Raw genomic sequence first — 21,833 nt, forward strand, 5'->3', positions numbered from 1 at the left:
ACTTAATATTCCCATTAGTAAACTTTTCAGATAGCCAAGTGACAGAGTAGCCAGTTACCTGAAAGACTCAATGAAAAGTCCAGCTCTAGTCAGATACCATTACAGAAATAAATACTAATTGCTTGCCAAAGAGAAATAATTCATCAATATGGATTCTGGCTTTCTCTTACACACACCCACCCACCTGTTGAACACAATGCTTTATTGATATATTTACCATTTTAAAGCAATTTTGAAAATCTACCAGTGCCTCAATCACTAAAATAAAATACATTCTAAATACCTATACAGTTTAGTGTTTGATTTGGGATTTTTTTATCATGGAAAATCAGAGTTCCCCCTGCCCCTTTGGCTCACCAGGATGTAGGTCCAGTTGTGCCTGCTCACTCCTCCCTCTCCCCCCCCCTTTGTGGTGCTGAGCTGCCCTGATATGCTGGCCCCCTGCCCATGCTATTGCCCCTTACTCCTGACTCACAGCCCCCTCCCCTCCCCAGCCTGCTGGTGTCCCTCACTCCCTAGTCCCACACCCCAACCCTGCCAGAGGGGACCCCTAGTTGGCAGGGCTATGGGGCCAGGAACCCAGTTACACAGCCCCCTGCCTCCCCCAGCAGCAGCACATGAGCCCTGGCTGCCAGCTGCAAGAAGCCACAGCTGGTGCAGTGGAGCGCAGAGCATGCAGACTGGCTCCCCCTCCCCCCATGGGCAGTATCACCAGAGCTGAGCGCATGGGGGAGAGGTGGGGCGGGGGCGTGGATATGGGCTGCCTGCTGTGAGCTTGGGGCTCTGCCCTGCTTCCCTCCCTCGAGGGCCTCCACAACCTGGCAAAAGAGAGAGCACAGCTGGGTGGGAAAGCTCGTTGCTGCCACCATGAGCCCTGAGCTGCCATGGTGAGGCATCCCCTGCTTGTCCAGCAACAGCAAGGAACACAACCCCACACTGCCACCCCTGCTGCTGCTGAGTGGGGAGGGGGCACTTCTCCATGGCCACACAGAGCTTGCAGTGGCAACAAGCTTCCCTGTCCAGCTCTGCCCTGCAACTCCGTGTCCCACCTGCTGGGCTGCAGAGGCCCTAGGGGCAGGGCAGCAGTGTGGGGAGCCCTGGTCTGCAGCAGGCAGCCCGTCTCTACCCCCACACGTGCCTCCCACAGCCCCCGTGGGAGTTTCATAGTTGGTAGGGTCGGAAGGGACCTGAGCGGATCATCAAGTCCTCCCCCCTGCCATGACAGGAAAGAGTACTGGGGTCAAATACCCCAGCTAGGTGATTAGCCTCCTTTTGAAGACCCCCAGGGTAGGGGCGAGCACCACTTCCCTTGGAAGTTGATTCCAGATCCTAGCCGCCCTGACTGTGAAGTAGTGCCTCCTGATATCTAGCCTGAATCTACTCTTCAGTCAACTTATGGCTGTTATTCTTCGTTACTCCTGGTAGTGCTCAGGGGAACAGGGACTCTCCCATAGCCTGCTGGTCCCCCTTAGCCAGCTTGTAGATGGCCACCAGATCCCCCCTCAGCCTTCTCTTGTGAAGGCTGAACAGGTTCAGGTCCCATAGCCTCTGCTTATAGGGCCTGCCTTGCTGCCCCATGATCATGAGAGTGGCCCTCCTGGGCCCTCTCGATGCTGTCCACATCCCTTCTGAAGTGCGGTGCCCAGAACTGGACGCAGTACTCCCACTGCAGCCTGACCAGTGTCACATAGAGGGGGAGGATCGCCTCCTTGGACCTGCTCGTGATGTGCATTGTCGACTCCTATCCTATTAACTCTCAGGTCCTTTGCTGCAGAGCTCCTGCTTAGCCAGTTGGTCCCCAAGCTGTAGCCATGCATGGGATTCTTCTGTCCTTAGTGCAGGACTTTGCACTTGTCCTTGTTGAACCTCATGAATCTTTTGTCCCAATCCTCCAGTTTCTCCAAGTCATTCTGAATCCTAGCTATACCCTCCTCGTATCTACTACTCCCTCCAGTTTGGTGTCATCCATGAATTTGCTGAGGGTGTACTCCATCTTGTCTTCCAGATGGTTAATGAAGATATTGAGTATACTGGCTCTAGTGCAGTACTAGGCTAATACAGTTACACTATGGCTAGGTATAGATATCCAAAAAGCCCAAGGCAGAATCAATCTTAAGTTACACAACTTTCTGTAACCGGTATAGTTTAGATTGCTAGCAAGCAGAACATACATTTGTCCTTTCAGGCAGGCAAGGAGGACAAATCTTAGGCAAGTTCTGCCATTTTTAAACTAGTCTGTGCGCCAAACTTCTATCTGAAATGGGTATGGACTGGTTTCCAATCACTTATACCAGTAAAAGTGTAATGTTTGTATCTGGCCTTTAGGAATAGGAAGTTAAGTAACTGTATGGCATGGTATTGTGCCTTGTAAACATACTTACTCTTCTCTAATTGGAATAGACCATCACATTGACAACATATTCTTTCACTTTTTCAGCTTTAGTCAAAATAAGACTGAAGGTCCTTGTGCAAATGAGTTTATTATGATGGCAATGATCGTAAATCTGTACTTATAGTTGAGTTGAGCCTTGCAGTTTAAAGCAGAGCTCATTAGTATATATGAAAAACACACCAAATTCTCTCCAAAAGGAAAACACCGGCTTGTTTTGAATATAGGTTGAATTTTCAATGAATCAGTAAGAGTTAGTTTGAGCTTAAAATTAACTTCTAAAGGAGTCCATAAAAATTTAGCATCCAGTATCAGAAGATTTTTTTTGCTTTGAATGTTAGAGAATTGCTGACATCTCAGGAATGTGAATGGTTGGGAGGGGGCAAGTGAAGCACCAGCAGGACCAGGGGGCTGTGGAGGGGGAGTGACAGGCACCGGTTTTTCACTGTCAGGTATTTTCTTTGGCCTCTTATTCCACATCTATAATTGTCTCCCCTTGGATGTGGCATCGAGAGGTTGGGTGCTAGTGACAGAGCTCCTTCAGACATTTGTGTGCTGTGGGATGGTTGTTCAGTGGGTGCATCTCATCTTCAGTTTGTCAGCAGCGTGAGAGAGCTTCTTGCTTGCTGCTACCACCTGTGGCTTTACATGGGCTGTGTTGAAAGTGTTGGCAGGCCCTGCCAGACTCTTCCCCTGCCCCCCAGCTCTGTGCTCTGGCTGCTCGCCACCCCCGGCCCTGCACACCCCTAGGGATAGCTCTGCTTGCAAGGTTATTTTTGAATCCAAAGTTACATATATATACAGAAATGAGTTCCATACATTTCTGTCCCATAGACCAGCATGAGCACCCAAAGTTACTTATATTAGAAATAACCAATTATAGCACAACACAGCACTATTTTACAATATCATGTAACAGTAATGAAGTTTGCTTTAGTTCCCTGATACTGAAGCAAATAGTAGGATAATGACAAAATTTACCACAGGCCATCTGCGAGATGTGCTAAATAGGCATCTCGTTAACAGAAAATTATCTAATATCACTCCATGTGACTTGGAGAAATGAAGTCTCTACCGCGACAAATCCACCCTTGCTTTCTAACTGCAAGCACATGCATGATATGCTATAACAGTACTTGCTGAGGGTATTTATTGAAGAATCAAGTAGGAAAAAAGGAATCCAACTGACATGTTTCCAAGGACAGTTCACAACTGATTTCTAGTAAGAAATTGAGTAGGAATGACATGAAGCTGATGGCTGACTGCAGAGATCAAGCAGTGAAAAACTGTGCAACCCCTCCTACACTAGGCTGAATAACTATTTGACAGCAAGTTTTGGCTTAATTTTGACAGGGTTTTCCCTACAACTATAAATTAAATCTGAGAGGCTTTTTAATCACAGCAAAGACATTTTTATTGTATGTATTAGAATAGACCAACATGAATGGTAATCTTCACAACTCAGAACTTCTCAGTTTATGAGGTTCCAAACATTTTACATTGATTTCTTTTCACCTCCCAGCAGTCCTCAAAAATGTTATGAATTAGGTCCTTCAGAGCATTTAATTTGAAGTCATGTTAAGGGGCCTCATGTCTAGAAGAGCCGCTCTAAAAGCTGCAGTATGCTTCAAAAGCACAGCTGTCCAATTCTGAAAAGCTTGACTGATGCTATGTTTAATAATGATCTGTGGGCCAAAATATACACATTCTGGACTTCAGCCTTACCTCCTCTAGCCCTGAGGATCTCCCACTGATATCAATAGGAAGTTTACATAAGAGTGAGGGAGAAACTTGAGTCATCCCAGGAGTACCCCTCTCTCTTTCACTTGCTTGCTATTTGGTTTAGGCTGGTTAACCAGGTGACCTAGCCAGATAAATTCCTGAGGGCAGGGGGGAGCTCCCTTCCTCCAGCGGGCATTTTGAAAAGCCGCAAGCAGAGTGCCTCCAGGCTGTGGCCTGTGAGAATTCCTGTAAGTAAAAACTTGAAAATTGGCTAGGAATTAGGATTTATGTCTAGGTGGACATGTTTTAAAAAGGCTGCTATGCCCAAGACTCTGTAAGGCTCTGATTGCTTATGTTTACTCAAAGGGTATTCTGACTTCCGTGTGTGTGTTCCCTGAGATCAAAAAAGGTACTGGGTTGCAGCATGCCTGACTTTTACTGTAGGGGTGAGAGGCAGCAAACCTGTTGCTCCTGGCCTGGCTGCAGAGCTTGCTTGTGTATGTTCCCTCAGTCATACCTGAGGTTATCTGGGGATGTTTCGGGCTGAAAGAGGCACCCAGGAATATTACCAGTGGGCAAAGCACTCCCAAGGCTTGCAGGGTCTGTGTGCCCTGGGGCTGCACAGAGCCCTAACAAAGACCAGTGCCTGGGTGGTGGCAGCGTTACCCCAGGCTTGTGGGAGTTCCGAAAGCGGGACAGCTGGCAGCAGGTACCTCATGCGAGACTCCCAAAGCGAGGTTTTTGGGCCTGCTACAGTGAGGCAGCTGGTTCTGCATAGTAGTGCCCCCTACCATGCCACCAGTTCTTGTTTAATACTTATTAAGTACATGGCCAAATACAGAAGAAATTCTGTCCTTTTTTAGAACACCATTACTTTTCCCGGTTGTCTCCCTTCAACAGTTTCTTTCACACTCATACTCTTCTGCTTTTGTCCACTTTCCCTGTTCCTTGCTCTGCATTTACTTGTGTAATATCTCCTAAACTTGCTTCTAACAGCTTCCGTTCCACTCCTTTTCTATTACATAAACTAGGATGACTAATTAACATTGATACTAAAGTGTTACGTAGAATGGCGTTGCAATAAAATTTAATAAGGACATAAAACACTGGTTCTCAACATTTTTAGACTCAAGGCACCCACCAGAAAATGCCACCTCATTAATTTTCACTTATTTTTTACTGCAAAAAAAAAATAGAGCAATTCTTCTTTTGCAAAGAATTTGGACCACAACAGATCAGACTGTTTTAACAATATAGATTTCTATGTGAAAACTCTATGTTTATCTTGTGAAATGTGTTTGTATGCTTAACAGTGCTAACATAGCATGGAACCCCGCAGCACTCTTGAAAGGATCTCAAGCCACCCCAGGGCACAAAAGCACCCTGGTTGAGAGTCACTAACATAGAACTGCATACCCTAAACCAGGGGTTCCCAACCTTTTTATGCTATGGACTGGCAAACTGTGGACTGGAAGTGGCCGCGGCCAACCCTTTTTTATATTTGGTAATAAAAAGGGTTGGCTGCCAGTTCACAGTATGCCGGTAACTTCCGGACTTCTGGTCCAGCAGCCACCCTCCTGCAGACCAGCAGCCAACCTGTACCAGGCCACAGCCTGGGGGTTGGGAACCGCTGTCCTAAAATCATTGTTTTAGGCCATCTGCAGACTCAGGCAAATCTCATACATTGATTTTGAGACTATTCATGGTTGGAAGGTTACCTCTGAAGGCTGGAGTCCTTCCTCCCTCCCCCCCCCCTTCTTTTTTCAAATGAAAGTTTAGAGTGGGGCTGTTGGCAGGCTTTACACATGCTGCTTCATGCCGTAGCATGCCGTGCCACATTCAGACCTACTAGCACCCAAGATACATCATTCTAGCCTGCTACCAGAAAATACTGCAACCCCTGACTTAAATAATGCATAATATGAATGCCACAAAGTACACACAAAGGAACCAGACGTTACAGTAAAAGTAGCACAACTCTTCTCTTGAAAATTAGCCCTTCTCTGTAGCAGACCAAACTCTAAAGATCATGTCTATCAGAAGTTTACCTCTTGGATCCACAACTATAGCACAAAGCCTGAAGAACATGGTAGCAGTTCACTAAATCTCAGGTTGCCGTGGGTAAAGGAAGTATCTTTTCAGAACAGTCTTAGTTCAGTGGGAATAAAAATTATATAAGACATTTTCCAAACTGCTTAAGCTCCAGAGAGAACAAGAAATAGCCATTTTGAAACAGTGAAGTTAATGGGATTCTCCTAAACAGATTACTCATTGACAGGCATCCTGGTTTTCTCTGATTTAAAAAAAAAAATCATAAATTCTCTGATAAATAGCAAATTCTCTCATTAAAACCCCCAAAATCTGTGATTAAAATTAAACGCCACTAATATATATATGTGTGTGTGTGTGTACACATGTGTATCAATTGAACACAATGTTTTATTGATATATTTACAATTTTAAAGCAATTTGGAAGCCTACCAGTGCTTCAATCACTATAATAAAATAAATAAATGACTAATAAAATGATTTTGGGCTTTTTTATCATGAAAAACAAGAGCTCCCTCTGCCCCCTTAACTCACAGAACATAGGTCCAGGCCACACACTCCCCACCCAAAGCCCCCTGGCCCTACTGGTGCCCTTCATTTCCCCCCCCACAGCCACCCAGCCCTGCCAGTGCCCCTCATTTCCTTCCCTCCCCAGCCCTGCCAAAGTGCGCCAGGGACCCAGGTCCACAGCCCCCTGCCCTCCCCCACAGCAGTGCACAAGCCCCAGCTGCCCACTTTGTGAGGAGGCAGCTGCTGCAGCATAGTGCCCGGCTCCTCCTCACCACAGGCATCATGGCCGGAGAGCAGACCATGGTGGGGGTGGGTGCAGGCTCTCTGCTGCCGGCTTGAGTGGGGGGTGGGACCAGCTTCCCACCACTGTGTGCACTTCCAGGGGAGATGGGGGGGAGGGGGAGACAGACCCACGTCCCCCAGGTTGGGGACAGGGGTGGGTGCTGGTTCTTCTCTGTGGGCTCGGGCTCCCTGCCCTGCTGCCCTCCCCTGAGTCCTCCATGGCCCAGTGGGTGGGACCTGGCAGAGTGGGTTAGGGTGGCGAAACTCTGCCGCTGCTTCAAGGCCTGGGCTGCCCTGGAGATGCGCACCCTGCCTGCCCCACAGCAGTGTGAGGGGCACAACTCCACACCACCGCCTCTGCTGGGCAGGCAGGGAGTGCCTCACTGCAGCTATATCGGGCTTGCAGCAGCTAGGAGCTTCCCCCCCCTGCCCTGCCAGGTCCTGCCCACTGCACGGTGGAGAGCCCGAGCTTGCACTGGACAGCCTGCTCCTGCCCTGCGCATGGATCTGGGTGGTACAGGTCCCCCCTGCCCCCTCCCTCCACAAGTGTGCACTGTGGTGGGGAGCTGGCCCCCTCACCTGCTGGATGAGCTGCCTGTGGCTCTGTTCCACTCCCTGCTGGGGCCTAGTGACTGTGCAGTCAAGCCCCCCAACCCTAGCCCTGCACAACTCCCTACTTCTCTATGGGGGTCTCAATCCCTCCCCCCACATACCAGCAGGAGCTGCTGGTCTCCAGGCTGCCTGGTGGCCATGTGCATATATACATGCACATGATGCCTCCTGCCTGACTGCCCTCCTGCTCCCCCCAGGCCCTTGCAGGCTGGAACTCTGCCAGCTTGTAGACAGCTTTTTGCAAAAATGCAAAATCCATGCGTTTCTCCATTAAAATGAGAAATCCTCCTTTTCTTCAGGTAAAAGGGGAAATCCACATTTTCCTCCATTTTACCCTGGGAAATGGAAAACACGGATCCCTGGTTATAACTTATTTAGTTTATAGTATACAAGCTAATAGTTGAATAGAATGCATCACAAACAGCATGAAAACAGTTTGCTTTCTGGAATTTAAATGTACGTGCCTGTGCTTGGTACCAGGGAGCAGTTCTTTCCCAAGAATTTAATCTAGTTAAAGAGAATAAGGCCATAAGCACCTTCTGCTTGCATCCACTCCCATTCCAGAAGCAACAGCAGTGCAGCATTTCTGCAAAGACAGGCTTAAGCCATGCTTGCATGCTGAAAAAAAAAAATCTGTTAAAATTATGTGCATCAGTGTCATCTCATCAATTCTATCATAATAATTTTTGTAGAGAATGTTAAGTTGGCTATATTAGTCTGAAATTGGGCAGAAGGTAGAGTGGCACCTTATAGACTAATGCAGAGAGACACAATCTTTCATAAGCAACTGCTTACTTTGTCAGATGCTATGAGTGGACCTACAGGGGGCAGGGGTTTGGATCGGAGCATTAAGAGTTGTAAAAGAACTAGTAGCGTGCTTAAAATGAAAGTTGGTGGCTTGGATGTAGCTGTAATGGTCAGATGCTTTCTGATACAGTGTGGTATTGTGTGCCTATTACAAAGTTTCACAGTGGTGTCCAAGTATGAATTTGTTGGGTGGACTACTACAGTCAGTTTGATGGAAGAGAGGAAGTTGTTAAAATCCTGGTGGAATTTCTTTAGACGTTATCAATGTACCTTAGGCATACTATATCAGGGGGGTGAGAGGACAGCTGCAGAGGAAGCAGACTTTAAGGTCTGTCTTAAATATATTGACATATTGGCATGGGCACATGTATGGTCCTCCGGTGCTTTTCATGTGTAGGTATAGAGAGTCTCCGTCTTCTGAATTAGTTGTGTGTGAGGACAAAGCAGGAGAGTGCAGTGCAGACAGAAGCAGTATCTTCACTGGGGATAATATTCTTTATGACTTGTAATCTGTTCTCATGGAGGATATTGGTGTGCAGAGGTGTGACATCCATGGTACCTAATATGGTGTTTGCTGGAAGCTTGTCAGTGGAGGCCACATTTACTAAAATCTAAGATAACTTTTAATTTAAGATGATTCTACAATGACTAGATTCTTTGCATGGAATATTTATAAACTGGTTATAATTTTCCATGTATACCATCTGATTGTTGGGGGATTGTTTTAAATTTATCCTGTCCACTGGTGAGGAAAGCAGTGATGGGGGGATAGGCAACCTGACCCACACCTTTTGCTCCCCTTGGTGCATGCCCCCTGCCACCTGTCCTCTCTGCCACTTTTTCCCCCACCCCAACCACTTGTCTCCTCTGCTGCCTTTACTTTCCGAAGGAAATGGTAAAACATAAGAGTACATTATGATTGGACAGGTTCACTGAAGAAAAATAGAAATATCTTAATATTTTTCTTTAAGAAGCAAATGCAGTGCTATTTATTCTGTAACAGGATAACTTTTTGTGGCGACCTTCTTGGCTTCAGCAAAAAGGGGTCATTTTGTCTGCCTGCAATACAGAATTTCCAGAATACTAACTAGGGAGCTCTGTCACTCTTAGTGTTTTCTGATATAGAGTATGGGCAGATGTAATAGTGTTATAGGTATTGAAGGATACAGGTATAAGCTGTTACACTGCAGCTGTTATTTGCATACAGTAGTTGTTTGCACCTTGTGCTTTCAGACTCAGTTTAAGCCTCTGCTCTTTGAATGATTTTGTTCAGCCTCAAATAAAACTTGATGTACACCTTCCCAGTGGGTTACATGTGCAACTGTTAGTAAGACAGTGGTGGCATTCTGGAGGCCAGGAGTTCTTGGTCTTAGTCCTGGCTGTGGGAGAAGGAATGTGGTTTTGTGGTAGCTGCAGGGTAACCTGAAAGGTAGTAAACCAAGTTGGCTCTGTCATGCTCAAGTTCTAGATTCTGTTCTTGACTCTGCATATTGTGACCTTGTATAACCTTTGTAACTTATTTGTAAAATGAAAGGATAGCTCATACTGACCACTGTAGAACTGTATCCTTCGCAACAGGGGTTTATGGCAGGGGTGTCAAATGTATGGCTTTGGAGAGTCACGTCATCGGGTTCACGGGGTTCCCAGAAGGGCCAAGGTGAGTTGGGGCAGGACCTTCTGCCAAACTCTGAGGTATGGAGACCTATTTGGAACATAGGATGGAAGTAAGGGACAAGCAATGGCTGCATTAACACCTATAGCCACTGCTGGGGCTGAATCCAGCCTACAAGGAGCACTGCAAGGAGCCTGAGGGGCCAGGTGAGTTTGACATCCCTGGTTTATGGAAATACAAACCAGTCACTAGTTTTGAGATTCTAATTCATGAGTCATTGTCTCCTTTTCGAGATTGCAGAGTTGTCCCTCAGGTTATAAGGGTATGTGGTGAGGGAGTTACTGTATGACTGTTGCAACATCCTTGATAAATACAGTGCAATTTAAATTTGTGCATTTCAGTTTTATATAGAAAAAGTTAATAATCAGGCCACAGACTTTTTTATAATTCCTGTGGTATTAATCAGCATATGTTGTAGAACAGCACTAATTCTAGACTGCATTAGTTCAGTTCAGTGGCATGCCTGAAAAAAGGTGAGGTGCTAGATCTAGATGAAAGGTAATCTCCTTGGTTGCTGTGTATCAATCTAATTATCATTAAATCACCATAAAAAAAGACTTTTATAAATGACGTGTTTAAATGTTATTTTAAATAGGAAACTTGTATCCTTTTATCGTTATTTTCACTTTGAGAGACTCTATTAATGCCAGCAAAGGCTAACTCTTGTATTGTGTGGAATGAAAATTTGGCAAGCACCTATTTGTGCAAAACAAAAGGTTTTAAGTAGGACAGGTAATGTATTTTGGTTAATAAGCTGTTTCATAGTTGGTAGGGTCAGAAGGGACCTGAGCAGATCATCAAGTCCAACCCCCTACCATGGCAGGAAAAAGTACTAGGGTCAAACGACCCCAGCAAGGTGTTCATCTAACCTCCTCTTAAAGATCCCCAGGGTAGGAGCCAGCACCACTTCGCTTGGAAGTTGGTTCCAGATCCAGCCGCCCTGAATGTAAAGCAGCGCCTCCTGATATCTAGTCTGAATCTGCCCTCTGCCAGTTTGTGACTGTTATTTCTAGTCACTCCTGGTAGTGCTCAGGGGAACAGGGACTCCCCCAATGCCTGCTGGTCCCCCGCGACCAGTTTATAACAGGCCACTAGATCCCCCACCCAGCCTTCTCTTGTGGAGGCTGAACAGGTTCAGGTCCCTCAGTCTCTCCTCATAGGGCCTGCCCTGCTGCTCTCTGATCGTGCGGGTGGCCCTCCTCTGGACCCTCTCAATGCTGTCCACATCCCTCCTGAAGTGCAGCGCCCAGAACTGGACGGAGTACTTCAACTACGGCCTGACAAGTGCTGCATAGAGGGGGAGGATCGCCTCCTTGGACCTGATCGAGATGCATCTGTTGGATCCATGACAAAGTGTGGTTGGCCTTCCTGAGCACGTCCCCACACTGTCGGCCCATGTTCATTTTGGCATCAATAATGATTCCAAGATCCTTTTCTGCCTCTGCACTGACAAGAAGGGAGTTCCCCAGCGTGTAGGTATGCTGCTGGTTCTTCCTCCCCAGGTGCAGCACCTTGCACTTGTCAGTGTTGAAGCCCATCCTGTTCTCATCTGCCCACCCCTGTAACCTATCTAGTTCCAATTGCAGCCTATTCCTCCCTTCTAGCGTGCCCACATCCCCCCACATCTTAGTGTCGTCAGCAAATTTGAACAGGGTGCTTTTTACCCCCTCATCCAAGTCACTGATGAAGATGTTGAACAGTACGGGTCTGAGGACCGAGCCCGGTGGGACCTCGCTGCCCACATCCCTCCAAGTTGAAAATGACCCATCCACCACCACTCTCTGGGTGCAGCCCTCCAGCCAGTTAGCAACCCATTTGACTGTGTAGGTGTTGACGCCACAGTCCCCTAGTTTTTTAATGAGAATGGGGTGAGAGACAGTGTTGAAGGCCTTCCTGAAGTCCAGAAAGACTATGTCCACTGCTGCCCCTGCGTCCAAGGATTTTGTGACCTGGTCATAGAAGGCTACCAGGTTGGTCTGACAGGCCCTACCTCTAATGAACCCATGTTGGTTGCCCCTAAGCATCACCTCCCCTGCTGGCCCCTTGTGGACATGTGCCAGGATAATTCTCTCAAAAAGCTTCCCCAGTAAGACTAACTAGCCTATGGTTACCTAGGTCCTCCTTCCTCCCTTTTTTGAAAATGGGAATCACATTGGCCCTTTTCCAGTCCTCTGGCACCACACCAGAGCACCACGAGTGTTCGTAAAGCCGTGCCAGGGGTCCCGCAATGACCTCTGCTAATTCCCTCAGCACTCTGGGGTGGAGATTGTCAGGACCTGCTGATTTAAATACGTCCAGTCCCTCCAGAAGTTCCCTGACTAGATCCTCACTGACCCTAGGCCTGGGTGCGCCTACCCCAGGGCCTGAGGGGGTCCTGGCGGACGGGCTGATCTGGTCCCTGCTCAGGAAAATGGAGGCAAAGAAATCGTTAAATAGATTAGCCTTGTCATCTGGTACGACAACCAGATTTCCTAGTGTGTCTTGTAGAGGCCCCACGTTACTGGGTACCTTCTTTTTGCCCCCTATGTATTTAAAAAAGGACTTCTTGTTGTCCTTGATCCGGGTAGCTAGTCTCAGTTCCATCTCTGCCTTGGCCTTCCTGACCGCCTCCCTGCAGCCCCGAGCAACCAAGGTATAGTCCTCCCTGGTGATGGCCCCTCCCTTCCATTGGGTGTACGCCTCCCTTTTAGCTAAGAGATGTTCCCGTATGCTTTTGGTGAGCCATGGCACTGTGCTTTTGGTGAGCCTGTTCTTGGAATATATTTTTTCTTGTAAAAATATGTTGCTTTTGTTGCATAAAGGGACAAAAGTAGTTCAGCCTGCCTACCTGAGAAATATGCTGCAAAAAAAATTAAGCGATTTAGAATAGAATTCTGAACACTGAATGCAAATGAGTTAGGGGTTATTTGGTGACAGCACTGTGAAATTAAATTCACTTTAGAACTAATATAATATATTTCTTTCTTGAGCCAGCATGAAGTGAAATTACTTTGCAAATGAGTGACATATTATATTGCGCTCTAATGGCTTTCTTGGGAAGAACAACATCTGACTGAGTGGCCATTGGGAGGATTGGTATATTTCAGCCTCCTTTGGCATGGAAATTTAAATCACAAGCAGATACTGGGATCCAGTGAGAAATCCTATTTCCTATTCCTGAAGGAAGATCTATAGCGGTGTTGGCTGAGGATATAAAGGGTGAAAGAAGAAAAACACTATGATGTGAGGGGAAAGATACTTTCAAGATTAAAGCATGTGTATGAGAAGGAAGATTCATAAAGTTCAGCTGAGGCTAGGAGACAAGAAATGGGAGTCAGTTGCTTTTTTGTAAATAGTTGAAAGGCAAGGATTATTTTAGATTATTTCTCACAAAACCCATTAAAGAGAGAAACTTTCAAGATAGACTAAAAGTTCTGTCTCTGACAGAGGCCTTTAGTTGGAGATATAATATCTACAACAGCGGCAGGCTGCCCTCACCCCATGTGCAGATCTGGGGGCACATGCCCCCTATGCCCTCCTGGAGTATGTATAGTGGCGGAAGCCACCTCTCCGCTCTCTGAATGAGACGTTCGCAGCTCCATCCCACATTCTGCCCTGACTGTGCAGTGCCTGCCCCAGCCTCAGCCCCACTCCCTCCCTCACTGCCTGCGCTTCTATCTGTTCTTCTCCCCCGTCCCTAACCCCACAACAGATTAACCAGTCAGATGCTGCTCTCCAAGCTGCCTGGCTGCACATCTGCAGTCAGATCAGTATTGGCTGATATGGCTCATTAAAGGTCAGCCATCAGTATCGGCCCAAAAAATCTCTATTGGTGCACCCCTAAAAATAATAGAACATTTAAGATATATATACTGAAAATCACGGGGGAGAAATATTGCCTTGTTTGTTTGGGGCCTTATCATGCAAATGCTTTTGCATGTGCTTAAACTTTACCTGCATGAGTAGGAAAAACTTCCCCTATAAGCTAAATGTTCACCCTTGTATTATACGTAAAGATCAAACTTGGAAGCAAAACCTTCACCCATGCTCTTTAGGTTTTTTTCCCTTTGTATGTCTTAGAGAAGATTTTAGAAATGAGGCATGTCTGTGTAATGTAGTTTGGCACATATCCATTAAACTTTGTAGGCTGCCTTTTTGTACTTATTGTTAAATGTGCAACAGCTAGGGGGAAGAAATGTAACTTCTCCGCAACTCTTGTGATGTGGCAGTTTTCTTTTCCATAAGATTATCTGCAAACATTTTTTTTTCATGTGTTAGTTTAATAACTTCTTACTTTTTAAGGATGTAATTGTGTGACATTGAGGAAACAGTTTGTAAATTTGTGTTGAGCTGTAGTGCTTTAGTGTAAAGAATCTTCATAAATCCTTTATTAAAGAGACTTGAGGACCCTACATGTGCATTTTGGCTAGCAACCTTCTCTTTAAGAAACAAATCTAAAATTAGCACAGATCTCTCTCATGGAGAGGTAACTGTAAATTGTGTTATGGAATTTCTTAGAAATGCAGTCATTCTGGATTCAGATTTGAGGGCAGGGCAAACAAAATAGCTAGTAATTTTGAATAGCAAACATTTTTTTCAGGGTTAAATGCAGTACTATTAAGGGTGTGAACAAAATGAGCTAATAAGTCTTACTTATATGTAATTTCTTGATTCTTGGATGACTCTTAAATAAGAATGAAAATGATATGCCTTACTACCCTGATATTTTAAATATGGAGCAGTAATGAAAACTTCCTATATGTTCTGATGTTAATGAAGAATTTAAAATATACTTGGCTTACAGTGTATTTGGAAAGATTGACTTATATTATTGATCATTGTGACCATTATTTTAAAATATCCTTTCCAAGTGTTATAAAATAATCCAGTAGGCATTTCTGTATATGAACTGAGAACAAGACTGTTTTGTCTTTTCCCTTTTATTAGTCTGTACATGTTGTCAGCCAAATCCTGACTCCTTCCATAAATTCTTACTCAGATTTTATTCAAGCAGATTCACTTTGAAGTCAACAGAATACATTAGGATTTCAAGATTAGATCCAATATTAATATAAACACATGATTTGTTGGAATAAAATGTGGTATTAGCAAATCCCTTTAACACAAATAGAAGGCTTTTTAATGTTTTCCTACTGTGTTGTGTATCAAAACAAAATGGCAAAAATATGGCAGCTTTATGCAAGTTATATAAGTTACAGCCTTTGCAAACTAGCTGGGCAGAATAATTAATGGCCTTTCTAAAAACTTAAAATGTTATGTAAAATGCTGTTTATCTTGGACTTTTAATAGCAGTTACATTACATACTTCATTTTATAAACCACATGGGTGAGAGCTGCAAACTTCAGTTCAACACCATACATCCAAAATGTAAGCATAGCTGGGCTAGGAGATAATGCAGCTGAATGACTACAACAACCAGAATATCTTAAACTTTTAATGCAAGTGATCTGATTTTTTGTTTTTCTCTCTTTCCCTTAAGGGGTCCATTCAGTGTTGTGCGGAGATGTATCAACAGAGAAACTGGACAACAGTTTGCTGTGAAGATTGTCGATGTAGCAAAATTCACTTCAAGCCCTGGATTAAGTACAGAAGGTAAGGCGAGATTTTTAAAGTACATGCCTGTTTGTAAAGCAGTGTGCTTCTATAAATTCATCCCAGTATCTGATTGCTAATTTTAAAGATCTTTTCTGATCTATGCTGGATATGAGAGTAAACCAAATAGTTCCTGCATTGCACCTAAAATTTAGAAATGGCTACTTTCTACTACATCTACTTAAACATTAGTAGCTCCACAACTTCCTGGTTATAGGGCTGCAGACTAGGAAGGAAATTAGATCTCATGCTTCCTTGAATCTTTTTTTTGAAAAATGTTTTTGGCTAGCGAAAAAAGTGTGTACACAGAAAAGAAACTGCTAAAAACATTTTTATTACTTATATTCTTTTCGCCAAACACAAGGCATATGGGGCAGAATGAGTCCAGAATCCTTTCTGAAGCTTAGAACATCAGCTGTAAGGCTAGAGAAGAGTCCTGACCTTTTGGTTGGTTTACCTTACAAAGTGACCGTTCAGTTTTTAAGTACGTGCTTTCTCAGTTTCCTCTAAATTGGTTGATCACCTGCCAATTTTCTTTTCAAAACCTATTCCAGCGTGAAGAATTTAAACTGCACATTTTTGATGTATTCAAAGTTCTTTAATATTTTCATGACAGAACAAGACACCTTCAAAGTATTCCTTGCAGATAGGGTAAAAGGCCAGGAAATAGCTCTCTAAAGACTGTTGAAATGGCTATTGAATTGTATTAGGTCAAGCTATAAAACTACTAGATTACATGCACCTACTCCATGAAGGATTCAGGAAGTTTCCGTCACCACTTTGAAAAGCAGGCCATTCATATCTTGCCAGGGCAACTATGTTGTGATCAGTCCATGTTTTCACTTTAGTTGAGGCCTCAGTTGAAGTGCCACAGGCAGGGAACTATCACTTCCCATCTGCAGCTGTTAATTCATCTTTCCCTGATGAAGCTGTATTTTCTACATCGTAAAATTTAATCTCAGATTACTGTAAAATGTTGCAAGACTTGTGCAGACTAGCTAACATACTGAAATGGTCTACGGAAAAAATACAGAAATGCTTTGTTACCCTGGGCATCACAACATGAGGAAGACCTAATAATGTTAATCAATCAAAACTTTTTCAATCCAGCTAAATTGCCCTAGCAGATGTCTGCCTTTCTGATACCAGCATGTCTGAGAGATCGGACTGAGCTTCTGAGCCTTTCTAGCTCATTAAGGATATTTATACATCCCCTTCACCCTCTGCTGTCCTCTTTATCATTTTGGTTAGTGAAAAGTCAAGGCAAAGTGATTCTATAAAGCTTCAAAACACAAGGACCACAGGGGCTAGGGACAGACATTACACACAAACCAGTTTAAGTGATCAAAAACTAGTTTAAACCTGTAACAGAACAGATGTTCAGTGCACATAAACCAGTTTGAAAATGACCCCATGCTGGTTTAAGATAAACCACATGCCCCCAGCATCCTGACATGCTCTCTGGGCTGGGCTGGGTTCTCTGCTCCACTGCAGGGCTAGTCCCTCCCCTCTGCTCCCTGGCTGTGGCAGAGACTTGCAGGCTGCTCCCTCCCTCCCCCTCACCACTCCTGGCTAAGCAGGAATTCCCGCCTCCCCTCTGCTTTGATGAAAGGCTTCTGTGTATTAGCTAGAAGACCACATGCTGGCTACAGTCCATGCGAGTCAACAGATAGAATCAACAGGTAGCTGGTAATGTCCCTCTGTTGTTTTCTTCATGGAGTAATAAGCACTCTTATTAATTTCCTGCTGAGCTAATTGGAGCATCCTGCTGGGCCTGGCCACCCCCCCCCCCCCCCGACTCAACCCTTTAGAAGGGAAGGGAAGGGAGGGGTGCTCTAGTGCCCCCCCCCCCAGCTTCCAGCCTGAGCCACTACAGGCATGTGCCTGCATTTCTGGGATGTCTGTACAGTTACAAAGTGATTTAACCTAGCCAGGTTAGACTAACCTGCAAAGATTGAATCAATTCAGGCTCAGGCTTTTTGAATGTCTGTCCCTAGCAAAACTATTAGATTTGACTGAGACTTTTAACTGAGAATTGCTGTCTTATAGACTGTAATGGTGAAGTAATGATTATTTGAATTTGGATTCCATATGTACAGCTGAAAAAACCTTCCCCATAATAACAGTGAGGAGTTTTAAGTTGCTGATTTTATCAGTTGTCAGCCTGTTATCTTTACTTCCTTGTGGACCTTAATGCTGCAGTTATTGCTAGTCAAGTTGCTATGAGGAGGTATTCTTGGCTTTGTTTATCAGGGATTCATAAAGACATACAAATTACAAATGAGGATCTTCATCCCTTTTCAAGAATTCCTCTCATGAATGTAACAATAGGTGGTGAAATAACCTCTAGATTTCAAACAAGTAGACAAAAGTACCTCAAGAACATAGCAGGAAGATGCTTTACTCATTACTTTCTGATGCCTAACAGGAAACAAGGCTAGGCTTAGCACTCTAAATTAGATTTTAGACAACTGACCATTATATTCAAGCTCGAATTCAGAATGTTAAATCTGGCCTCAGTAACTCTAACCCTATATCAGCATAACTGGAGCATATAAGGATTCACCCTATGTACAGAAAGGATTTAAGACTTCAAGCATGCAGTCACACTAACCAGAACAGGTTACAAATATTCAGCCTATTGATAATAGCAAGGGTACTCATCAAATGGCTACAGTTTACTTTAGGAAAGAAGGAGTATATACAGTTTACTGTACAGGTCAGTTGCATCATACGCGCATTTAACTTGCACAAATTCAACTATACGTGGGGTCGGAGGGGGGGCGGGGCTTGAGTTTGCACATGGCGCTGCCGCTTACCTGGAGGCCCATTATGGCAGTAATGGCCACTGCCTCCAAAACCTCCCGCTGTCGCCGTGGAGCCATGCCCGGAGTTGTGTGGCTGGCCGCCGGGCGGCAGCAGCAGTGTGGTGGTGGCCGGGCAGCACGCAGCCATCCCCACCACCACCCCACACTGCGCCGCTGCCGCCGGCTGCACAGCTCTAAGCATGGCGCCACGTGCAAACTCAGGCCCTGACCCCCCTCCCACCCTGTGTATAGTCACCGATTTTCGCCTTACGCAATTTTTGCCTTACACACTGACTTCAGCACCTAACCCCCACATAAGATGCAACTGACCTGTACTTGGAAAAATTACTTGTTCATGGAAGGTTACCTCTACCTGCAGCCAAGTTGCTTCATTGGATTCTGCGACTTTTTGCTTTTCTGGCTCTAAAAGTAAGAAAGGAAAACAGTAGATTTTATAATAGCAATATTAGACTCCCGAGTAGTCTGTTTGCTACATCAAAGATCCAAGTCATTCTAGACCTGACCACCAAGTTATGGATTCATTCTAAGACACCAGTAAGGACTTGTCTCAAACTCCTGGGTCATATATCTCTATCTAAATAACTCAGTGTGCTTGATTATACTATTTCTGCATATCATGCATGCTTAGACACTTATATTTATTAGATATTTATTAGTGAAACAACAACAGTAAACCAGTGCATTTTTCACATTCTGCTTTTGAAGTTTTCCAGTACCCAGAAAAGAACATTAACGAGATGCAATTTATTTGTTTAAAAGATACTTTAATAGGTACTAATCTAAGCATCTTGTATTTGTTAAGGCTTATGTAAGTTTTTTTTGGGCAGAGTAAAGTTTAACACTTAAATGATGAGGTTAAGTTACTTGGCTTCCAAGCTTGTGCTGTGTTTATATAAAAGCAAAGGTCCATGTTTCACTGTCCTTAATCAAAGTTCTGTTTCATTCTGTGTTTTATACTTGGTCAAGTGCATGGAAATATTATTTGATTTTTCAGTCTTAGGATTTGAGAGGTCTCTTTTTTCTCTGAATTAAAACACATACGTGCACACATGCACACCATTTTAAAACATGTTCTCCTTTTCTGTATTAGAATATTTAAGTTTCTTTTGCTGAACAAAGTTCTGTTAAAGTCCAGATTACATTGAGTTTGTCTTAGTATGACTCCCAAATTCTGAATGTAACTGATCATAGATCTTAGAAACATGATGAATTCTGTTTTGTTTGGCTCAAAATCTTAAGTATGTTATAGAAGAATATTCTTGAGAGGAGTTCTGTATCTAGTGAGAGTTTATTTAATGTTAAGTAAGCTAATTCCTTATTTTCACGTGAACCAGTCCATTAGATAAATTGTTAATAAACTTGTTTCTTTCATTAATGTCTTGTAGCATGGATGTTTTCTTGTTTATATGCACCAAAAAGTTATTTTGCTTTCTGTGTAGAACTAAACCACAGTTGAGAATGCAAATTTTGTTCTGTGCTTGTGTAGGGATTGATTAAAATCTTAAATCTTGCAGAATTTCTACTGAAAAAAGTTATGACTGAGTTGAGGCCTACTTGATTTCCCTAAGGAAAATAAAGAGATGAATGAGCTGTTACACTGCTATAGTTAGTAGGTCTAAACTTTCTCCCACTTTATTGTCAATTCAATTACTTTTAGGACTTTTATATAGAAAGGTAATGTTGAACAGATACACACGTAACATTACCTATTTAAAGCATTTCTTTGAGGAACAGCCAGGGCCTATGAGGAGGAGTAATAGTGGTACATTTGTACCAGACGGCGAGGTCAGGGGTTCCCTCTAAATTTATGACAATTGCAAGTAACTTAGGGGTAAATAAAGTAGATGTATGATCTCTAGAAATGTATTTCAAAAGTTTTGAATTCAGTTTAGAATTCTAATGGAATTATTTATTTCCTGGTTCCAAAATGGGAAGTGGGAGGGACCTCTACCAGGATGTACTGGACTCTCAAGTTTTTCTCTCAGACCCCGGGGACATCCTTGTAAACTTGGGGATCAGTAAAAAGCTATTTTGAATTTTTACGTTGTATTTAAGATCTGACCAGATATAAATTTAGCTTAGTATACATTTGGGTAAATGAGAACTTGTATCTTACTGTAAAAAAAAATAGTAATTTCAAAATTTAAACAGAAACATCGAATTAGATATTACTAACTAGTAATGATACCATGAGATTTCAGGGACAGTTTCCTTGCTGGGTGCTAATTACCTGATAATCTGTATACAGTAAAAGCTATGTTAACCGGCACTTTATTAGTCGGGAAACTCTATTAACCGGCATCTGAGCAACACGGCAAAAGTGAAACTGGAAGTACCACTTCCGGGGAACTTCCAATTTTGCTGCTGCAAGCTGAGTTTTTCTTCGCCACTTTTTTGGCCCGCAACGCAGGGAAAAAGCAGCCTGCGCGGGGCCTGCCTCTCTGTCCCCCGACACACTGATGCACATTTGATTGCCCAGAATATTTGATTAACCAGCATCCCCCGTTCCTGGGGGATGCTGGATAACAGAGCTTTTACTGTATAATTAAATATTTTTGATCACATTTGAACTGATATATACCTTAGGTTAGGGTTGTCAAACTGCTGGCCTGCAGCCTGCGTGCAGTCTGCAAGGATTTAAGTAAGTTATGGACCCCTGCCCAGCTGCTGCTGCTGCTCCCATTGCTCTGATTGCAATAGCAGCCAGAGTCTCTAGCCCCCCTCCCTGGTTTTTGCTGCCTTCCCCTATCCCATGGTGTGGGGCAGTGCAACATGGTGTGGTCTGGGGAGCCAAGACTGAGCCTGGGCCTGTGCGTATGGTACAGCGGGGGGGGACACGGTTCAGTGGGCAGGGAGGGCCTGCACATGGTGTAGTAATGGTGGCGGGGGCATGGATATATGGTGCAGCAGGTGAAGGACATCTATGCTACACACAGGGCCTGTGGCATGCCTTGATGCAGCCCACGGGACATTTAGCCCCCAGCCACTTAGAAGTTGGACAACCCTGCTTTAGTGGGTGGGTGGGTGGATGGGTGTGTGTGCAGGTATGTGTGTACACACTTTTAGGGTAGTGGTTCTTAGGGTTAGTGCACCCTACCTCCACTTTTTTTAATGTGGTGGCATCCCTGACCTCAATCTCTGTTTGTGCTGCCTCATTTGGCCCAGTATTTCTGAGCTGTGTTTCTGCTGCCTCCAGATGAAGCTGCTCCATGCCGGCTGCACAGCCAGCCCAGTAAGAGCTGTGCTGTGTGCATACTCTCCCCATACATTAGGGCTCTCTAATCAACCTAAAATAAGCAGGAGCTGCTTTGTGCTGTGCAGCCCTTTCTGGTCCTCTCCCCTTGCCCCTCTGCCCTTACACTCCTCCCA

The 21,833-nt window shown here is 44.4% G+C and overlaps 1 protein-coding gene across 15 annotated transcripts in view; it reads left to right on the top strand.

Annotated features, from left to right (window-relative positions):
* The window catches only part of CASK (calcium/calmodulin dependent serine protein kinase), a 419,258-nt gene that overhangs the window by 111,462 nt on the left and 285,963 nt on the right, over positions 1-21,833 (top strand). For all 15 annotated transcript variants that reach the window (XM_019487242.2, XM_019487243.2, XM_019487245.2 and 12 more), the window contains exon 2: positions 15,524-15,636. In XM_019487242.2, the coding sequence (XP_019342787.1) occupies positions 15,524-15,636 (113 nt within the window). The remainder of the gene's footprint in view (positions 1-15,523; positions 15,637-21,833) is intronic.

Source organism: Alligator mississippiensis, chromosome 1 (assembly GCF_030867095.1).
Source record: "Alligator mississippiensis isolate rAllMis1 chromosome 1, rAllMis1, whole genome shotgun sequence".
In the NCBI taxonomy this organism is placed as follows: Eukaryota; Metazoa; Chordata; order Crocodylia; family Alligatoridae; genus Alligator; species Alligator mississippiensis.